This window comes from Micromesistius poutassou (assembly GCF_964030765.1).
Source record: "Micromesistius poutassou genome assembly, chromosome: 1".
In the NCBI taxonomy this organism is placed as follows: Eukaryota; Metazoa; Chordata; class Actinopteri; order Gadiformes; family Gadidae; genus Micromesistius; species Micromesistius poutassou.
The window spans coordinates 1,950,812-1,973,321 of record NC_140271.1 but is presented as its reverse complement, the minus strand read 5'-3'; the positions used below and the strand labels follow the sequence as shown (position 1 = coordinate 1,973,321).

General features: G+C 44.0%; 1 protein-coding gene across 1 annotated transcript; it reads left to right on the top strand.

Moving 5' to 3' along the window:
- Window positions 1-420: 420 nt before the first annotated feature.
- On the top strand, window positions 421-17,406 carry pdgfbb (platelet-derived growth factor beta polypeptide b). The gene is made up of 8 exons (XM_084463405.1): window positions 421-1,202; window positions 7,176-7,272; window positions 8,107-8,163; window positions 11,387-11,580; window positions 12,669-12,860; window positions 13,195-14,026; window positions 14,227-14,386; window positions 14,604-17,406. The coding sequence occupies exons 1-7, from the start codon at window positions 1,137-1,139 to the stop codon at window positions 14,367-14,369; spliced, it is 1,581 nt and encodes a 526-aa protein (XP_084319531.1). The 5' UTR covers window positions 421-1,136; the 3' UTR covers window positions 14,370-14,386; window positions 14,604-17,406.
- Window positions 17,407-22,510: the final 5,104 nt, after the last annotated feature.

Here is a 22,510-nt window from a genome sequence, read left to right as displayed (position 1 = left end):
CTATACAAATAAAAGAAGAAATGTAGAAAACGTCTCACTCTCAAAGTAAATTATGTTCTATCTATTCTCAATTAGATTTGATTAAATTAAACCGACCTCAACTCAAATCAACTCAACTCATCTCAATTAAATTAAATTCAATTCAAAATGTCACAATTTTCAATTAAATCCCATGCAATTGTATTCCATTCTCAATGCATGCAGTCAAACGAGCTTGCGTTGGAACCAAATCGATTGTGGTGACGGCGTCTCCCTTGAATGCGGCGGTTTGTTCCCTCGCTAGACAGGCATTGTATTTATGCAGGCTACATGATTATCACCCATTCTTCAGACAGGGGGCGGGAGAGAGATAGTTTGTGTGCGGAGCAGACTCTTGTCGGGGACTGTGGTGGTGCAGCAGTGTAATCAGGCGGGCCCAGGGCAGGGACGCACCGTGCCACACAGCGACTTGGTTGTTGATAAGGCTCCTCGGAACACCAGTACGGGGAAACTGCAGTCCATTGCCGTTATTTCACACATTCAAGTCCCCGTTCTCTGGATTTTTTGTTTGGGACTATATTATTACGGTTACGCACAGCTTGTGGACTTTGGCAAGGGGTAAAGCTAATTATATCGAGGGGACAAGTGGATTTTATTTTATTTATTTTTTATCCTTTTATAGGCTACGAGAAGCAGTTATTTCTTCCCCCCGGCAGTTATTTTGGGTTTTGCGCTCTGGTGGATTTGTTTACCCAGGGCCCAGTGGTTCTTTTGTTCGAGAGCCATGTAATCTCAACTTTTTTTTATACATTTCTCAGAGGTTAACCCCCCCAATCTGCGAAAGACTGCACTTGTCGCCGGCGTAACGTCTGTGAAGTCTTCAGTCACTGGAGAAAAAAAAAAAAAAAACTTGGATGGCCGCTCGAGTTTATCTGATGGACTCTGTGTTCACGTGCAGACTATAGCTCGCAGAGGACAAACGCTATATTCTTTTGATAACTGGAGACACGACAGTCAGTGTGGGAGTCGATCTAAAAGGCGCACGCAGCAGCAGCAGCACAGGGCGAGCCGCTGTCCCCGCGCCCAGTGCTGAGGAGAGAGACTCGCGCCTCCATAAATGCCCGGTCCGTCGGAGAGGCTCGAGGCTGGGCAGCGAGATGAGCTTGTGGGTACGGCTGCTTGCGTTGCTGGTGGCGTGTCTGCGCGTGTCTGGCGCAGCCGGGGTGAGTTTCACACTGACCATAGCATGTTTACTACGTTATTACGCATATTGCATTATGTATTATACATGCTTTACAAATGCACAACATTACACGATTCAGTTTTTCTACTTATATTCAGTTTTTAGTGTCTGCTTTGTTTCCCCCCCCCCCCCTTTTATTATATTATATTGCATACCATTGTTCTCTTTTCCGCTTTGCTATTGGATATTTTCTTGTCTCTGTTTTGTCAAATGCGAACACCCATTGAGTTGACGAAAAAACTAAAGAACTTTTCCTCGGGTCTTCTCCTTAGGACAAAGCACCTGCACACGCATTAGTACAGCCATAGGGTGAAACCAGAAGGCAGGTTGTGATAATATAACACACTTATTCATCTTCATACCTTACAAAATTTTGAAAAAAGCCTTTTCATTTCATCTGGGGAAAAGAAGAGTAGAGTAGAAGCTAGGAAAAAAGCAGAAACTAAAATAGAGTTCCCAGGGCTGTATTCCAGTGTGTCCTCTGCGGGTGACAATCAATATAAAGAAGGTTGGGGTCCATCCATAATAATCCACAACAATAATGTTGATTCTCCCATTAATGGACTCTATGGATGGGGTGCCTTGGGGGTTTTGGGGGGTGAGGGGTCTTTGGGGGGAGACACAGACACAACCTCGCTGTTGGCTGTTCCCCCCCCCTCCAGATGTCTGCATCCCACCAATACTCTTCCACATGTTCCCCCACTTGGAGTCCAGTTCACACCATCGCATGAACCAGCCCAGTGTTGGCCATGGGGTGGAGGGTGGGGACAACAAGTCTAACAAACCAGGAACCATGGGGCCGTGTTCCGTGAGCTCCCTGGCTGCCTTCACCAGCTCCCTTTTCTGCTTTCAATCAATCAAGCCCTCACAATGTCTGTGGTTTTGTCACGCCATTGACCTGCAGGCAACCGTTGACTAGGCTGACCTCTCCCTGGGCAGAGCCTGCAGTCCCTCACACTCTCTGCTCCAACTGGTCAAACTCCCGCAAATGAAGCGGTGTAAATTAGTGACCTACTGGTGGAAGCCTGTGAAGAAGCAGCAGACTTACAACACTTAAAGGCGTTCAGGAATATACAATGTTTGGCAACCAACAACAAACTTATTTGAAAAAGCAACGCCTTTGTATGGCGTAGGATGTTCCATGTTCAGAACAATGCTTGGCGCGTATGTCGGAGCAATCCGTCCTCATGTCTTTCTTTTGAAGTCTAAAGACAAAAATGCAACCCTCAAAATACAGGATTATCAAAGTGAAAAACAAATACAGGCCTGTCAAGTCCCCTTAGACCCTAACCAAGAATCTTCACCACATCATATGTACCTCCTGGTTACACACCTGGTGAAGGAGGAAGCAGACCGAAGCTAACCAAAATCCAAAAATAGATTTCAGTTGTGTCAATGTGTGGGACAGGACACCTTTTGATTATTTCCAGCCAAGGAGGGGAGCACATCCACATGATTGATAAGAAACCAAAACTTCATATTCTGTTCTATTTTTTGCCATCACATGATGTGAGTGCATAACGTTTTTATTTTTATAATTTCTGGAGCACTATTGGAGGAAGGATGCTGTATTGATGCATACAGTAATTGGGGGTTTTTCCACAATGGCTACCGCAGGGACAGCTTCCTCGGCAGTTCAAATAGAATGGCCGCGGAAGTCCCAGACTCTGGTTGGAGCGCTCCCTCCAGTTCCACGTTTAAACCGACATTGTGAAGCACCTTTTAAAAACTTCTCAGGCTCATTTAATTTGCGGCGAAGTGTGAGTCTGTAGTTTATCTCTGCAAGAACAGTGAAATATCCATTCCGATTTTACTATTCAGACTATGCTCGGATCTTTTTTGCTCTCTAAAAAAGTTGTGCATGTAGATTTCATCTGGCTGGGAATCTGGCTGAGGGCCCCTTACTTGTCGGAACTGTGACCTTTGTAGGGGTCAAGACAATATGGGTCACGTACACTCACACACACACACACACACCCACACACACAAAACTCAACACAAAAGTCAAGCTATAGGAAGGGAATATCCAAACAAGTCAAATTGGGGCGCAACTCTTTGACCATAGTCCTTGAAGATTGTCTCTTCCAGTCAGATCTATAACTTCCTGTCCAGTTCCTCTGGCCCCAGACGGAGGGCTGCACATGTCATTAAGAGGCTCCATATGAGAGATCCCCTTCAGGGCAGGGTTTGGGATTGCCTACCCCCACCCCCTCCACCTCCTGCACAACCTCCACCCTTAACCCTAATGTTACCCCCTTTATACCCCATAATGACAGGACAAGACAGATGATCGAATTGGCTATGTTTTTGTAACCCCCATCCAGACACATACTACATTGGGAAAGATATAGCTCCATAATGGAAGACATAGATTTTCCTTGGATGTGAGTGCCTGGTCTCCAACTATGGATTGGTTTGAATGACGCAAAGGAAGATGTAGTCATTGTTTGGAATCAGTGTGCTGGTGCACAACATAAGTAGTATTGTTTGTATCAGATTTTATAAGAAACATCTGGAATATGCCTGTATTGTTGCACATGTACACTCTCGTGCGGAACCTGTACACCCCAGCTGACTAAAGATCCCTGTCATTGAACCACACACATTTTATAGCTTCTGTAGGCAACGTGCACCACATGTAAAGACCAAATCCCATCGACGGAAATTGTTTCAAGTGTCTTGAAAGTGGTTGCACAGGCTTTGAGGTGCACAACCAGGAATTTCCCTAGACCTACTGTAGAGAAGTTTGAATCAAAGACTATAATGTTCAGTCATGTTCATTCAGTAGCTATTTCCAGGGAAGTGCAGTTATAACAAATCAAATCATCATGAGTCATTGAACATACACTTGAGTTCCTTTTTGATGGTAGGGCATAATTGCTGCACGCTTATAGGCAGAAACACTATGCGTCTACGGTGAATGTATCTCACATCTCACCTGTGTGTTTTTGTTTTCATTTAAAAATGGTTACAGTGGACCATACAGCAATTCTACAGAAGGAGTTGGAGACCCATCACCTCCACATGTACTGATGCGTATATCACATATTTCTTCCCAGGGACAGACATATGTTGTGCACCACGGCTGCCAGTGGATGCTAGCCCCAAACTAGACCCTCTATAATTAAACGTCATTAGTTTGACTCCCCTCCGCCTTGCTCCTCCTCTTCTCCCACTGCATCGTGTGTACCTAGCATCCCCAGGAGTTCCCCAGGAGCGTGACACGGTCTAGTCCTCATCTTCTGCATTGTGTCAACTTGACAATTTCTATCAAGAACCTTGTTATAGCAATGCAATGCAGATACTTTTCCATGTTTAACGTGTGACTTAATGATGTCTTTCATTCATTTGGGAACCAGATGAGTCTGTGAGCTCATGTTTTAATTTCCTCTGAGAGATGCATCTGATCCCCCTCCCGTTCAAGAAGATGTATGTGTCTATCTTATCTGTCTGCCTTATATGTCTGGCCAATCACAACAGAGGATCACCGTTGAGACATTTTTGTAAACAAGCAAGATGGCTGCCGCAAATTTGGAATGGTCTGTTTAAAGACCTCTTGAAGAACAACAAACAACTGCAAGCTTTGTTGATATGAAAGATATGTTTATGGAACTTCCGGCAAGATTTTGCCCGATGATAACCTCCCTTGGAAATAAGAAATGTACTGAGAGATTCCATATTGATAAACATTTTCTATACAATGCGTCTTACAATACAGTTATTGCATCAATTTGTTGTGGATAATGCCACGCAAATTTACCTCTTTGCCAGCATTTCAATATGGCCATCCATCAAATAGCCGCCTATTGGCTAAAATGTACACAGGCCACTGTTATCGTCGTTTTATACATCACTCATACAGCAAAACACATAAAACATGAATCATCATTAAAAACTAGGAAATGAACTTACCTTTTCTTTAGGGTTCCAGCTGTGAGATACAGCAGACGTTATGTGTTCTGTTCTGTATGAGGAGTACAAAGAAGGACAGGCAGGCACAAAAGAACTGCCAGCTGTTCCAGCATCTGCACAAACTAATTATCTAGAACAGCTGACGGCTAATAGCTAACAGCTCCATATGGGGTAGGATGCTAAGGCAAAGCTGAACTTTTCACTCAGACAAACTTCATGGTGTTCATTGACCCCCTTTTGGTCCTGGATGCCATGCTATGCCATGCCATGCTCATCCTCAGCCGTATGAAGATCTGGTGGAGAATCCTGAGGAAAAGGTTTCCATTGGAACAGAACCAAATTCATCCTTTACTCTTGAGTGCTGTGAGTTCATTGCGTTTATCGCATCTGTTTAGTTTATTAGTTAGCTCCGAGCTTGTGCCCATTGCGCAATTTTCCTGCTCGGACGCTAATCGCCATGACAGCGAGCACTGCTCCGAACAAAAGGCACACATCCCATAATCACCACCCAGGCAGGGCCAGGGAAGCAGGCTGGGTTCCTCCTTGTGGCGCTAGAGAGGAAACCCCGGCCAAGCGGTCCTCTGGGGGCATCTACGCTCCTACAATGGAGATGCTAATGCACTGTCTGCTCAGCCAATCAGCAGCGGCATACGGTGAATGGAGTACAGTAGAGGCAGGGTGGGAATCCTGTGTTTACGCATGGACCACCACTTCCTCTGTAGCACAAACCCCCCTGGCTTCCCACCGGAGTTCATTATGTTATACCCTGAGAAAAGTGAATGAAGGACACGCTACAGTTGGAGGACAGGTTTACTGGGCCGCAACTGTAACCCGCTGGAAACAATTGTGTAGTAGTAGCCATTGTCACTCAGTTGGGTTTAGAAGTGATTTAGGGGGCAAGCTGTGGCTGTGTGTGGGATAAAGATTTGATGAGTTATTACTGATGAACAGTGGATTCTGGTTTTGTGATTTGTCTCGCTTCAATCGAACATTTATTGTATTTCAGTTCAATAGTAACTTTATCGACACACTATAACACAATTCAACATTCAGAAACTATCCCACCCGCTCCATTGGCTCCATCTCGTCACCCGAACATCGCAAGGAAAGAAAAGAAAGAGAAAAAACAACACCCCACCCACAGCATTTAAATCAATCAGAGGAAGTGTTCCGACCCACGTCTGATCCTCGTGCCCACGTTTAACCCCCTTTTTTATTCATCTATTATCCCCTCTTTTTTTCTAAACAGATCCACCTCCCTCCCTCCCTATCCCCCCTCCCAACCACCACTTCCTGGCTCCTTCCTGGCTCCTCTGACCCCTAAATGTTAGCAGATGAGAGGAAGACACAAGGCCAATAGTCCTACGGCCAACCCCCACTGCCCTTCCACCCCATCTTAGTGACCATTGTGTGGGTGTCCGAGCTAATGCCTTACCCCAAACCCCCTCCTTCTCCTCCTCCTCCTCCTCCACTGACCAAAGGAGGGGGGTTTGACTCCAGTACACACCTACTTACACAGTCATGCTCTGGGAGTGCTGCTTTCTTGGCTGTCTGTTTGGCAGCAGTGGCGGGGCTAAAGGTCTCTAAAACTATTGCTGCACTCTCTCAAGGGTAGTGGTGCAGTGGTGGCAGTGACACACTGACACTTCAAGCAGCGCTGTTCTTTTACACCGGCCCTGAGAAGGAGTCGTACAGAGACTGCTAAAGGCGTGCTACAACACCACGGCCATGCCCGGGGTTTGTTTAGGACAGGCTTTCTCTACGAGTCATGAAGAGGAGATTCCTAGATGCTTGTTATGGTAGCCACGGTGTTGATTTGCATTCTGGATAACAATATTCACACAGTTTTAAAGCATGCAGCCCCAAAGGTTTAAACTTGTTTCTGTCCTGACCATGTCGTCTTTGTCATGATCCTGATATTGACTGGGAGACTTAAACTCTTTCTGCCGTTTTTCCTGATCATTATGTCTCTCTGTTTGTGTGTGTGTGTGTGTGTGTGTGTGTGTGTGTGTGTGTGTGTGTGTGTGTGTGTGTGTGCCAGGTGGACCCTCTACCTGCAGCACTGGTGGACCTGGTTAGAAGCAGCTCCATCTCCTCCATCGAGGACCTGCAGCTGCTACTGTTCTCTGACTCCCTGGGTAACCATGTCACTCTCACCTTATGACGCCCAAAAATAACCATCAAAGTTTAAAATAAAACATTATTTTTTAAATGGTGGTCACAAAGTGGGTATCATTTATGTTTATTTATGTTATAAAATGTTATTTACAGATTACACTAAATCTGCATACTGTAAGCTTTTATTATCTGAATGAGTATTCTATATTTGAGAATGTAGTATAAAGTATTGAGGGACCAAATCAAGGAAGTACGGATTGCTTTTAGTTAACTATGCTTAACTGGTTAATCACTAGCGGAAAAGTGACACACAGTGACACATTCTCTGAGGTAATTGTGACTAACAAACAGTGGAAGCAATACTCAGTCAAGACGCACAAGTAGTGCTGACAGAAACATCCTCAGCTAGACCAACAGTCTCATGGACAGGCCTGTTCATCCGGGGCAGATAGAAATATGAACAAGTACTATTTAACATCTCTCTCTCTCTCTCTCTCTCTCTCTCTCTCTCTCTCTCTCTCTCTCTCTCTCTCTCTCTCTCTCTCTCTCTCTCTCTCTCTCTCTCTCTCTCTCTCTCTCTCTCTCTCTCTCTCTCTCTCTCTCTCTCTCTCTCTCTCTCTCTCTCTCTCTCTCTCTCTCTCTCTCTCTCTCTCTCTCTCTCTCTCTCTCTCTCTCTCTCTCTCTCTCCCCACAAGCACACACAGTTTGATAAAGAATGAGTCAGAAGAACAAAGAGAGCGAGAGAGAGGGAGCACGAGCACGTCATCCATACAGAACTGCACAAATCAACAATAGCTTATATTTAGATGCGTCCATACTGACGCATCGTGTGTTTGTTAATTGTTTGCTCGCAGACCAGGAGGAAGAGGGCTCCCCAGTCCCAGGAGGTCATAGGTCACCAAGGAGCTTGAGTAAGTTCACAGCCCTCCCCCGACCAATTCCCCTTAAAACCTCCTCTTCTTACTCCTTGCTTATCTTACGCAAAGCAATCTGTTTTGGTGTTACTACTGTAAACTTGAACTCCACTTATAACGACAACGACAACAAAGATACTAACCTCTTGCTTCTGATTCCTTTCTACTCTTTAGTTTATTTATTGTTTGGTAACTTTGACTCATCGTCTTCTGCAGTCACTCCAAAAATGTATCACTGCCTTGAACAAAAGTGTCGGCTAAAAGACTAAGAATAAAGTGTCAAAGTGATGCGGTATCATTGATGACATTTAGATAAACCTTGTGTATGTTTAGACAAGTATAGTTCTATCTACATTGTAAATGCACAGTTATTTTTAGCAGCTGTGTTCTGAGCTGTTAACTACTGGTACTGTTGACACTACTCTCAGCTGTAGGGCGTTAACTCGAGATTCAACTGATTTTATGTCTGCTCTATTTCTATGTAATTTTGCAAATGTCTTGGTCTAGTTCATTGTGATTGTGGGTTTCCTGCAAGCGCTTTGCAGATAAAACCACACATTTGGGTGTGTTTGTAAATGCTAAGGTCGCCGAACCTCAAAGGTCTTAATCTTAATTCGTACCAATACAAATAGAGGCTCAATGGCACCCCTTTCAAAGAGGCAGCGGGGCTTCTTTTCAGATCACACCCGTCTTGAAAAGATGTTGGCTATCACATTGCAGTCACTCCCGACCAGAGACAAGTCTGCCAGGGTGACAAATGTTATGGGTCAGTAGCATCATTAGCATGATGAGCGTCAGCAATAGAGAAGGTGGTCGTGCTGGCATGGAGAATTCCTGATTTTCCTACGACAAACTAGGCTGCATTTCATTAGCTGTTCTTTATCGATTACTCTAGCGGTCTCCTAAATGTTCAGATGTTCTCCTTGATCACTATTACCCATTGTCCAATTGTCCCTTAGTCAGCTCACTAACTTAGTGAGCTGCAGATGCAGTTTTAGACGATAACACCTTTAATGACGCTGATTGTATCGTGGCGCTCTCATTTCCACACTACTCCTTTTCTCCGGGTCGTCTCATTGAGGAGCTAAAGTGCAATGGGCCTTATTCTTCTAGCAGCCATCTTGGTTCTAAACACCAGCCCCCATGGCTGGACTGGGACAAAAAATCGGCCCTGGCATTTTGGACCCAGACCGGCCCACCGCAATTAATCGACCACCCACCAGTACACATTTATTATATTATATTTTAATAATTTATAGTCTCACTGTGATCATTTAGTCCAGATTTGAAGAGTCTAGGTGTAGTGGTTTTCAATCAGGACCAGTTCTAATGCGGTCTGGACCCCTAAAAAGCTTTAAAATGTGCCTTTATTGAATTTTCACAAATGTAATAAAGGTTTCACAAATCTGAAACTATGTTTTATTTGAAGAGTCTAGGTGTAGTGGTTTTCAAGGACAGGACAGTTTCAGGACAGTTCTAAGGTGGTCCAGATGCAAAAAAAGCAGTGAGTCTCCCCTTTCTTGTATTATAACAAATTAAATAAAGGTTACATAAATTGTAAACTGTGTTTTAAAGACTGTTAAGACTCTCTTAGATAATCAACATAACTTAATTTTCAACTTCTTACCACTAGTCCAGCAACTGTACCGCTGAGCGGAAAGAGACTCCCAATCTCCTCGCCTGAGCCCTGGCCGGCGCCGCCGCCGCCTGTCTCTGCTCTTGCTGCAATTTCCACCGTAGTCGGTGGCGGTGCTGATGAAGGGCCAGCTCCAGCTGTCGCAGCAAGCATGTGCGATATTTTACCACATTTTGCAGCGTTTGCCTCCAGGGCTTGTCTTTTTTTGTCTCGGAGTTTCTCCGCGCCTCCTTTACGTTTCTTCTCCATTTTTCTCGAGGTTTTTTTTCTGTTTTTAAGTGACGTGACTGATTGACAGACTGACAGCCGCGGTACCTCAGCCCTCCGGTGTCCAGGATGGACCTTTCAGGTTAAGTTGACACTGACAGGCAGCCCGCACGCCCAAGAGGGAAGGGACCTCGGCCCTCGGCCCTCGGCTGTGTGACTTGGCCTGGCCGGGCCGGGCCCAGAATTATTATTATTAATTATTATTATTATTTTTTTTTTTTCAAACCTCGTCGGCCCAAAAGGCCTGCCGGCCCACCGGGAATTTGCCCTGTATGCCAGATGGTCATTCCAGCCCTGCCAGCTTCCCAGCAGGCTATTGTTTAGAATCATGAAGGCACATGAATAAGGCAGGTAGGGTGGAGGCAGTAGCGGTTGTACATTGAATTGCGCCCCGGGCGAGACCCCCTCCATGCGCCCTCCCCCCCCCCCCCCCAAGTTGTTGATGGGGGGGGGGGGGGGGGAGTATGATGATGACCCCCCCTGTAATGCCGCCCCGGGTGGTTGCCCGTATCGCCCGTACCTAAAACCGCCACTGGGTGGAGGACATGGGAAAAGGTTTTGGTACATACCCATAGAAGTTCTTCTTCCTCATTATTCTGAGTTGGCTTGGTTTAAGTCACTATGGGATGTGATCAAAACCAAGATGACCACTCTATGGTGGATATCTTGTTTTTTGCTGGGTCACGATAAGAAATACTGTGAAATTGTTGGATGTTCTGCAATTTTAAGTATGACTGTAATTCATCATGTATTATTGACACACATTGAAACTGTTCTGGTGAAATACGTTAAGGAAGTAGTTTCAATTGCTTAATCAGAGCAGTGTGTGGCATTTTAGTTATTTGATGTCATCATTTATTAGACACTCATTGAACATAAATTATAGTTAATGATTTTTTGATGTCATCATGTTGGAGTTAGGCATCCATCCTCAAGGATTTCTAGAGGTTGACTTTGGGCACTGACCCCCAACCCATTGCTAATACTGCTATGCATGCTTCTGTCATAGAATTGTTTCTAATAATGTTAATAACACTTACTACTTACTATCATTGTACTTATTTGCCTATTTATTACTACAAATCTCAACAGCATTAATACAATCTGTATCTCTGCTACTATTGTTATGTTTAGACTTATTTTTCCTATAAATCCTTTCTAGTGTTATTTTGTTTCATTATTTTTTTTCTACTGTACTTGCTGTTTTGGCAACGGAATTTCCCGTCTGGGTTCAATAAAGCACCTTATCTCATCTCATTACAGTCGTCACTAGTGAGACATTCGTATCTAATGGTCTTTGATGGTGTGTCTCTTCAGATGCCCAGCCGGCCCAGCAGGCTCTGTGCAAGGTCCGCACGGAGGTGGTGGAAGTGACCCGGGACATGTTGGACCGCAGCAACGCCCACTTCCTGCTGTGGCCGCCGTGCGTGGAGGTGCAGCGGTGCTCTGGCTGCTGCAACGCCAACACCCTGCAGTGTGTCCCCGTGCTCACACACACCAGATACCTGCAGGTACACGCACCTTCCAGTCGTACACAATAGTATGAATAATAATAATAATAATAATAAATTGATTTTATATAGCGCCTTTCAGGATACTCAAAGTCGCTTCACAAGAGTGGGAGGTATGAACTAGTTAGTAATCTGGGATCCAGCAGTTCTACTATGTTATAGCAGAACCTCTGCGGGGAGATGGCACACAGCGAAACAAGAAATCATTTCGGGGCGGAAATAGGCATGATTCCGCCCCGCAGAGATATTCTACTGAAGAAAACCCATTTATGCCATCAGACTAGATATTAATCGAAGGTCTGATTTGTTAGACTATTTAGTCAGTCAAAGTAGATGCTTTTTAACCAGAGTGACTTCAGATTGGATAAAGATGTCATTAAGTGCCAGGTGTGTTGTTGGGGGCACCTTACTTAAGCACACCGTCAGGCACACTGCGGACGGAAGTACTTTCAGCCCAGTACCAACCAAATATCTGATGAATGCAATACTTAGTCATTACTGTGTCAGAAAGTGAGGTTGTTCTCTATACGTATAGATGTCTCTATACATTCTCTTTACATACATCAGCTTTTTCGAACAGCTTGAAACATATAAGGTATAAGGCAAATACCTTATGAATACCTGTAAATCAAGGCCATTCCACGATCCACTGCTTCAGAACAGAAACTGATTAATAACATGAGATTTGCGTCAAACCTGACTACATTTAAATCAAGGTCAAGGTCACCCTTGCCTTCTGCTAAACTATAATGTCATTTTAACTTTCAAATCTCTTTCATGCATTCTTTTAAATCCTGTTTTTCAGACGTATTTTATTGATTATTTTAAATCCAGTTGTTAAAAGTCTTTTGTTAAAAGTATTTTATGCACTCTTGACACTTTTAAGCACCTTGACCTTGAGTCTTGTGTATGAAATGTGCTATATAAATAAATTTGCCTTGAAATCACCATATCCTTAGAGATCCTTTTCAGACCCTCACTCTCTGAAACACACACTAGACCAACGTCAGGTCACAAATCCAAAGCATAGTTTACATGTCATGCACTTTTCCAACACGAAACCTGTTCCTATCCTGGTGGACCGGCAGGTGATGAAGATCCAGTACATCAACCAGAAGCCAACCTACAACAAAGCGGTGGTGTCGGTGGTGGACCACGTGGAATGCCGGTGCCAGCCCGTGCCACGACCTCCGGCGCCCAAGAAGAAGTCCTCCAGAAGAGGGCCGGTTCCCAGCAAGGACCAGCACCACAACCAAACCATAGACCAGCAACAGGGCCTGGTATGCATTCCATTGTGTTGTATTTTATTGTACTTCCCTTTGATACTTTGACGTTTAGGCAGTGTATGTTGGTATAAGTACAGATATGTACATAGAAATCTCTCAAGCTAATCTTGTTAAGTTAAGATAGGACCATGTGTTAAATGATGAAAAGTAGATATACTTTACACTGTATTGATTCACACAATTCAAATAAATAATTCTACTTTTTTAACAGCCTAGATGCTGAGATGTTAGAACATCTCAATGGCAAGAAAAAAATAACAATAATTATTCCGTCTCTGAATCTGATTATGGATCGAAACTGAAATAACTTTGCTTTCCTTATCCAAAGGGCAAGTCGCACTCTAAGGAGGAACTGCATCGCCAGGACGAGATCAAGAAGAACCAGAGGGTCCACCTGGAGAAGCTGCTGGAACAGCACTGGAGCCCCCGGGGAGACACCTTCACCTCACCGGAGGAGGAGCAGCACTACAGCCTGGCGGGGCCCGGGGCCGGGGGCGGAGCTCCGCGCTCTGGAGAGACTATTCTTTACACGCCCCACTGGGTCCATAACGCCAGCAGGTTGCTGGAGACCAACGACGGCACGGGAATACAAGGGAAAGGTGCGGGGCAATGGGATCCGACCTTGTCTCCTTTGGATGTACCCGGTGCGGGCGTCGAGGGGCTGGAAGGCGCAGTGGGACCGTCCTTATCGCTCAACAGCACAGAGGAAAGGACCAGGATGGATTTGGGACTACAGAAGAATGCAGACAGGCATCGAGAGACTCAGAGGGGAGACGAGCGATCGACGGATCCAAAGAGCCATGAGAAAGATCTGGACACTCCGAGCCAGCAAGTTCCCTCCGTTGCGTCCCATCAGGACGGTGGCGGAAGTAGATTCCGACCGACAAAGGAGCCCAACCCGGATCCTCCTGGGAAGGGAAGGCGAGGAGGAAATGAAACCCCAGAGGAAGAGAGGAAGTTACAAATGGAGGAGGCACAGCTAGAGGAGGAGAGAGGGGAGCTTCTGCTCCTGCACAAGAGGCTGGACCGGGAGAAGGAGCTCATACGGCTGCAACAACTGAAACAAGAGGAAGAGAAGGAGCTGGAGAAAGAGAGCGGGCAACAGCCTCACCTTCAATACACACAGCATCATCATCTGCAAACAACCACACAAAACATAGGTATGTTAATAGGGTTAGGTTTATGGAAAATGTTTTTTTTTCTGTCGGAAGTCATAATAGAAAATTATAAAACTGAAGAAAAACACCTTGTCATTTGTGGAAAAATCGTACCCTTGTTTTTCGTGAATTCTCGTTATTATAACCTGAGCTGTGAAATATGCTGAATGTAATCTTAGTGTCATCTCCATTCTCAAACCCAGTGACACCATCTCCATCCACCACACCGACCCCAGTGACCCCAGACGCTCCCCGGGCCCCTGCCCGGCCCAACCAGCGTAGGAGAAGGTTGAAGAAAAACCGCAAGAAAATCAGCAAGGCAGCGATGAGAGCCATGCTCATGTAGGACTGCCACTGACCCAAGTGAGTTCCACAAATAATGGAATTTAAGTTTAAAGGTGAAAAACATTTCAGTATTTTGAAAATGAACCATTTCACTCTCTAATAGCTGACGGATGGTTGTGGCAATCTCACCTACAGCAAATATGATTTCCCAAAATGAATATACCCGATGGGTATATTCTTTACCTGATATAAACTTTACCTGATTCTGTCTCTTCCTGTTTGTTTTTTTCTGCAGGGTCACATGGTTCTATCTTTTGCATTTCATTGGCTGTGCCGAATTTTGAGAGGAGGAGTAACCTTGTCCTCATATTTATTCTCCTGTCCGTTTCTTGTTCGTCCTGTGGGTTTTTCGTCTTCTAGTAACACTACTAATGACTGTCTGAACATTTTGTTACCATTGGATGGAGTACGACAGTTCAAAAGAATCAAGTATATGCCAATAAAAGGTAATCTACTTCAACTGGCCCCTGCTTGCTCTGACACGTTTGGTTGAAACTTTGTTGGACTCCAACCACAGAGAACCCACACCAAATGGTTGGGGAAGCAAACACATTTCTGGTTGGAAAAACAAGCAAAGAAAAATGACTTTGATGGAGATGTTCCCAGTTCTTATTAATGAAGCCTGCCTCAATCCAAGACTCATCCCAACAACTACGAGATGATAATGAAAAAGAAAATCAGACTCTTAAGAGTACTGATGGATTATAATGATGATTAATATGTCAACCAGGTAAACTGAGGACAATCTGTTGAAGCATTTCATTGGGTCAAAACTGTTGAACCTTAGCTTAAACTATTTCAGATATAGTTTTCCCTGGATTGGCCACATACAGGCCGAAATACTTGTGATGTTTGACCCTCTCATGTTTTAAACATGCATTACATAACATTTAGATGTTGGCATATCGCTTAGCAGAAGGTCAATAACTTGAAGGTGGTTATATCTTGTTATAACTGAGGATGTGCGTGGATCAGGATATTTTGCAAAGTGCCTAATTCAACACATTTTTCCATCAGTCAACGGTTAAAGGTATCATGTGTATTTGCATTTACAGCCACCAAAGGAAGTTCAGCTGTTCTACGAACTCCAAACTCCCAATCATTGTGTGAACCAACAAACTAATACTTGCAGCCGCATGTATTCATCCCATCCCCTGCTAACATGTTAAAATTAGCTCACTGATGCTAGCATTGCAACCTTTTTTTAACACCAGATGGTTTGAGGCCAACTTGAATACAGAATGTTTCCTTGTTGGTCGAAAGTCTTCAAGTCTTCAAAAACTCATACAGGGGGTTTATTGTTTGGAATAGGTCATCATTGTCGAATGACTGTAGCACCTACAACTCACTATTGCGTGTATTTCTTTCTTAAGTATTGGTCTATTTTTTTTACTTATTGAGATCTACCTATATAATTCGTTTTAAACACTGGAGTCTTACAGTTGTGATATTATGTGCGACAGATTGTGGCCAGCAAGTCTTTAGAGAGATGGGACGGTGAAAGGGGAGGGGCTAACCGAATAACCCGTCTTGTGGCCGTTCTTATTTATTGAGTCTTTCCGATGTCTGTGTCCGATCTCTTTACAAATACTGCACATGAAATGTGGTTTGACACTCATATATATATATTTGTAAGTTCATCAGATAATTTTCAAAAGGGATCATAATCATTAACATGCCAGTGTGAGTGCAATGTAAAGCTTCACTTTCAATACCGTGTCAATTAGTATGTATTGTCTATTTTGTATCCCACTGCATGTATATGTGTGTGTGTGTGTGTGGATGAATTTGCTTCTGTGTAAAGGTGCGCGCGCGCGTGTGTGTGTGTGTGTGTGTGTGTGTGTGTGTGTGTGTGTGTGTGTGTGTGTGTGTGTGTGTGTGTGTGTGTGTGTGTGTGTGTGTGTGTGCGGAGGCAGACTGATACATGCACATGGTGTATTTCAAGAGGCATGCAACAACCCCTATAGGATTTCAATCATGTGATCTAAAGTTTCACAAAATAAATACAAGCCTGCCATCTTGGGACTTCATGAGCAGCAATTGTAGATTAACCAAGCAAACAGTCGCTATTATTCTGAATATAATGGCGAGAAAGCACCAAGATGGCAGCTTGGAATGTGTTTGACATCACGTGGAGCCCTCTATTGCTCATCAGCTCTCCTGACCTTTTACCCCTTTGAATAAAAAATGCGGGAAACAGTATACACAACGGGTCCTATATTTATAGGAGCAGTGCAGCTTCCCCTCCTGTCTGTGGTTTGATTTGGACAGAAACACTACGACAACGAGGCCACTGAGACGGGCGTGCCAAGTAATTCCAAAACAAGACAGAGAGAGAGAGAGAGCAGTTCCTTTCCTGGCTCTCCCTCTCTCTCTCTCTCTCCCCCTCTCTCACTCTAGCTCAGTCTCTCTCTCTCCCTTTGTGTTTATTTTTTGCCCTGAAACAATTGTGTCCCTTTTGAATGTTTGGGAAGAGAATAGAAAAGAGAGAGACAGAGAAGGAAAGAGAGGGAGAAGGAAAGAGAGACCTTGGGAGAGTGATCTTTTTAACGTAACAAATACAATCACACGCTCAATTGGTGCAATTGGAGCTCCAAAAGGCACCTCAAACTGAATTCCTTGATATGTTTGCCCTTTTTATAAGATATTGTTCGAGGATGCGGTATATAAATGATATTCTATCTTAAAAAAGAAATGCAAAATTTGTCATAATTCCGTTTCTTTGTGTTGTCCTTAACCAGATGGGCATTTATTATTAAGTTATTGAAAACAAGGCTTGTATGTTTCATGCCAACTTACAACTGTTATTGATGATTGTCTGATTGATTCTTTAATGTGTCCAAAGGAAAGGGATGTTTTGTGATAATATTTCTATCTAATGCTATTTTGAGATAAGTATAAAAAAACAAATGTGCTAAATTGAATGTTTGGTATTTGTATTATATTCTATAGTTATGATCATCATCCTTTCCCTTTTCAAACCAACTTTTTGTCATGGGATGGCATACAGGAAAATAATGGCTTGAATTTACAGTAAAGAAAACCAGAAACAAAATACTTGCATGGTTTTTCTATATATTTCTTTCTATTCAGTTTAAGCTAACCCTCGCTCTCACGTTGGTTAGCTTCATTAGAATGGATCATACTTTACGCCAGACTGATAAAATGCCAAATTTGCTTCTCTCTTGGTGGAATCAGAAGAGGAACATCCTTAAAATCATTCAACAATAGCCATCATCTAAGTTTAACAGCCTATTTCACTATCAACATCTACCTACACTTGCTCTGTTCCCATAGGTTAGCTAAACTGCCATCAAGGAAACTCCTACTCTTAAAGTCACAGAGGTCACGAGGTGCCTCATTTCAAATTAGGTCTGAGGTCACATTCACACAACATCTGGCCCCTATGCTCAAATATAACCGTGAGTGTCAACCGCCAATCAGCCTCTGTGTGTATTCAGGGAACCATTCAACAATCCCAGACCCCTCATTCAATATCACACACACCTACGACTTTGACCCAGCATGCTGTCTCCAACTCTAGCAAGGAGGTGACAGACACACGCGCGCACACACACACACACACACACACACACACACACACACACACACACACACACACACACACACACACACACACACACACACACACACACACACACACACACACACTCCAGTGGACACAATAATAACAAATGTGTCTTGTGGAATTGTGCTCATGAGAAATGTACACATATGCCCTGGTTTGACAAATACACAAACACACACACACACACACACACACACACACACACACACACACACACACACACACACACACACACACACACACACACACACACACACACACACACACACACACACACACACACACACACACACACACACGTTTTGCACTTCTTGATGGTCTCTAAACTAAGACTCCCATCCACTCCACAACCACAAGACAGAAGACAAAAGACCCCTAAGATTTCCAGCGTGCAGGACCCTGTCTCTACAGGTTCCGTTGTTGTGTCATCGGGCCCAGGAGACTGTGACTAAGAAGGCAGAAATGGGTCACAGCTGACTGCGCAGAACCCCTCACCCACTCCGCACCCCTGATGGGAGCGATCCGGGTGGCCAGGTCCGGGACAAGGCGAGAACCCAACCGGTAAAGCTAAACCCATTGTGGGCAAGCGGTGGACCATTATCCCTTTAGCTGCCCTCAACTGGGAAGTGACGGGTAATAAACTGCCCGCACCTAACCGTTCATGTTGAACCGTCATTGTGTAAGATGTCCTGTTATTAGTCTGCTTACATAACATGGGTTTAAGGGACTCGGATTGTGAGGGTCTGTTTTGTAATTTAGGCAAGCTAGCAGGTCATGGATTCAGTGAAAAGGATTACATTATCTTAAATTACATCCTGCAAATGTAGTCTGCACATCATAATACATTTTTAGGTGGGAAAAATGTGACTTCATAAAAAAAAAAAAGAATTAAAACTAAATGACACTTTAATGTTATAATATATTATCAATGTGCTACAGTGGTTTAGCTGGCTAAACGAGAAGCACACTCATTTGGATAAAACCTTTTGCCAGGGGACGACAGTGAGGGGCCCCAGGGTTGTGTCTACATGTGTCTTGATATCGAAGGCTAAATAATCTGTCACGCCACTGCTGCCATTGTACACTATCACAAACAAACACGGGCGCCGTACGTACACACGCTCACACAATGGATGGGATCCTTATCTTTCCTGGAAGCTCACGAGGCTTCTTCCTGTTATCTTATTTTAGAACCTAATTTCTTCCTCCATGTGTTTGTTCGTGTGTGTGTGTGTGTGTGTGTGTGTGTGTGTGTGTGGCTGCATATGTGTGTGGTCAGTGCATGTGTGTTTGTGTGTGTTTGGCATGTGTGTGTGTGTGTGTGTGTGTGTGTGGGGGGGGGGGGAGAAAGAGAGAGAATACGAGATGTAACTGGGATGCACAAACATGTGTGTGAGTGTGTGTGTGTGTGTGCATGCAAATGTTCTTTTGTTATCTGTGTGTTTGCAAGTGTGTATATGTGTATTTATATGCATGCACAGTGTACAAACAGAAGCCACATTCATTATTTTCCCCGAAAAATGTATGGGCGCTCATTACAGAATAAAAAATGCAATTATGTCGAGTGGACGGTCTAATTATCATTGCTGTAAATAACTACATTTATATTTCTATATTGGTGAATTATTGTTAGAAGCACAAGTATATTTATTTCCCCATATGTGGGGGTTTCTGGTCGTTGTTTTAACTTTTGTTTCAAAGATTCAGTTATCAAACCCTTCTTGTTGGTTTTGAACCAAACTGATTTGATGGTCTAATCCAGTGGATTTTCCACCTGTGGGTCGCTGTTACGACCCCAAATAGTATCCAGGGGGATCTGGGGAGTAACAAAGAATATTTTTAGGTTCTGGGGGACAAGGAGGAGACACAGACAGATGTAACGGTAAGCAAAAAGGTTTATCGATGGGCCAAAGAACTAAGAACCACTTTCCCAAAAGAGGAAAGCACAAATCAAAAGAACTAACTCCAAACCAACCAAATACTCCACTATTCGCCGTCGCTAGCTCCCACACACACACACAAACAAACAAACAAACAATTGTCAACTGCTTGATGGCACAAAAGGCTCTGTGCAGCTGTCTGCTCCCAGCTTATATAGCCCTCAGGTGAGCACAGGTGCACTACATTTCCTGATTGCCAGGGTTGCAATCAGAAAGGGGGGGGAAAAGGTCATCTGGGGAGAGAACACAATAAAACACAAACACAACACAAACACAACACACTAGATCCGTAACAGTCGCAAACCATACATGGGTTTGCAGCATGGGACCAACTAGGTCTAGTCACAAAAAACAGAATATACATAGAGAAACTAACCAACATGTTTTGACATGATTGATTGTAACGACAACGTATTGCAATGTAAGGTTCCTCCACAGTGGCAGTTCGGAAAGGTTTGGAAGGCCCTGGTCATACAAGGGCCAGTCGAGTGCGGCTTTCCCTGAGAATAACCTGTGTCATTTTAAACAGACTGCACTAAATTGTACTTCTCTCACCTCAAAGTGCTTTGCAATCAGGGCCTCCGATTCACCCATTCTCCACACTCACACACAAACACTGGTGTCGAAAAAAAGTGAATCGCCAGCTCGCCGGGAGCAGTGGGAGCTAGGTGTCTTGCTCAGGGACACACCGACACTTAACTAGTATAGGTGGAATCTGGCGTCGAACCCGCTACCTTCCGGTTGCAAGAAGACCTGCCCTATACCTCCTGAGCTACTGCCGTCATCGCTGTGTGAGTGTCGGAGCTGCGACACACCGCTCACTCACCTTCTACTGTGTGTGTCTTCCTGTTCTTATTTAGCACAGGAACATGATGTTCTCCCAGACACCCATACACACACACACACACACACACACACACACACACACACACACACACACACACATACACACTCAGGAATGCATGAACGCAAGGAAACAGGTGCCTAGATTCACAGATTCACTCACTCACACAATCACTCACTCCCTCACTATTTTCCATCCTCTCTGTGAACAATAGCCAAGTGAAGTTGGTTATGCAGCAGACAAACTGTGTGTGTGTCTGTGTGTGTCTGTGTGTGTGTGTGTGTGTGTGTGTGTGTGTGTGTGTGTTTGTGTGTGTTTGTCTGTGTGTGTGTGTATGTCTATGTCTATGTGCATGTCTATGTCGTGTGTGTGTTTGTGTATGTCAATGTGTGTCTGCCTATATATATTATACTTCTTTTAAATTAATTAATTGAACTTGAATTGAATTAATTGAAAAAACACAACGGGAGCTATTGAATCACCCCTCATGTCCTTGATCGTCCCCAGGCGAGTTAGCGGTATTTTCAAAACATCAGACAACGCTGGACAGGGCATCGTGACTCGGTGGTGTGTGTATGCGTGTGCGTGTGTGTGTGTGTGTGTGTGTGTGTGTGTCTGTGTCAAGTCACCCTCAGCCTCAGCCTCGCCGGACAGGAAGCAGTACCTAGCGATGGGCAGGAAAACACGGGAAGTGCGTATCGGCACGTCTGGAATTCCATCATTGTGTGTGTGTGTGTGTGTGTGTGTGTGTGTGTGTTGTGTGTATGAGTGTGTTTTCTTTGTTCAGAACAGTGAGATTACACATCATTGGAGTGTGAGTATTGGCACACTCGTGTGTGTGTGTGTGTGTGTGTGTGTGTGTGTGTGTGTGTGTGTGTGTGTGTGTGTGTGTGTGTGTGTGTATATAAGGTTGAGGAACACACACACACATACACACACACACACACACACATTGAAACATAACGTGCCTGTCTGTTTGAAGTATGCAGTGTATGTGTGTGTGTGTGTGTGTGTGTGTGTGCGTGTGTGTGTGTGAATGCGTGTTGTTTGTTGAAACCAAGTTCTGCAGTAACAGCAATATTTATGTTGTATGAATCCAGAGTTTGCTGCCAAATTACATATGTGTGAAAAAAAAAAGAGCAAATGAATAAGTACCTGGGAACAAACACAGAGAACATGCTGACATGCAGAATACAAAAACGCTGGATGGCTTTTATTAGCATCACACATTGTGAACAACAAAAAAACAGCTCTGGTTAGGTCTGACACATATTTAAATAGTCTTAAATCCATGTGGGGGCAGTGCAAATATACATTCCATATGATGTACTATACCATTTTTGTCACAAAATGTTCTCCTCCCGACTACGATTGACGACATCATTTCCAAACGGGTGTGCAGCCACACGTTGACCTATTGTCAAAGCCCAAACACAGACCTCAGGTCTGAGAGCGTGATCGTACAGGGTCGTTAGGGGTTTGATGTATTTAAGCACATGTATGTGTCCAAGGAATACAAACACATACAATGCATTTGTATATATCTTTCTTATATAGAAATACTGCAAAAACTCTAAAAAGGTTAGGGTTTGTGAACAGATTTTCTCACGTTTGTTTAGATTCAAAATCGTCCTCTTTTCCGCTGTTAAGCTTTCTCTCTCTCTTTACAGCGCCCACAGCAGCATTAATAATCAAGATGTAAAGGTAAATACTTGGGGGGGGCAATGCAAAGTTCAGTGGAAAAAATAAAAAGTATCACTTGATATCAC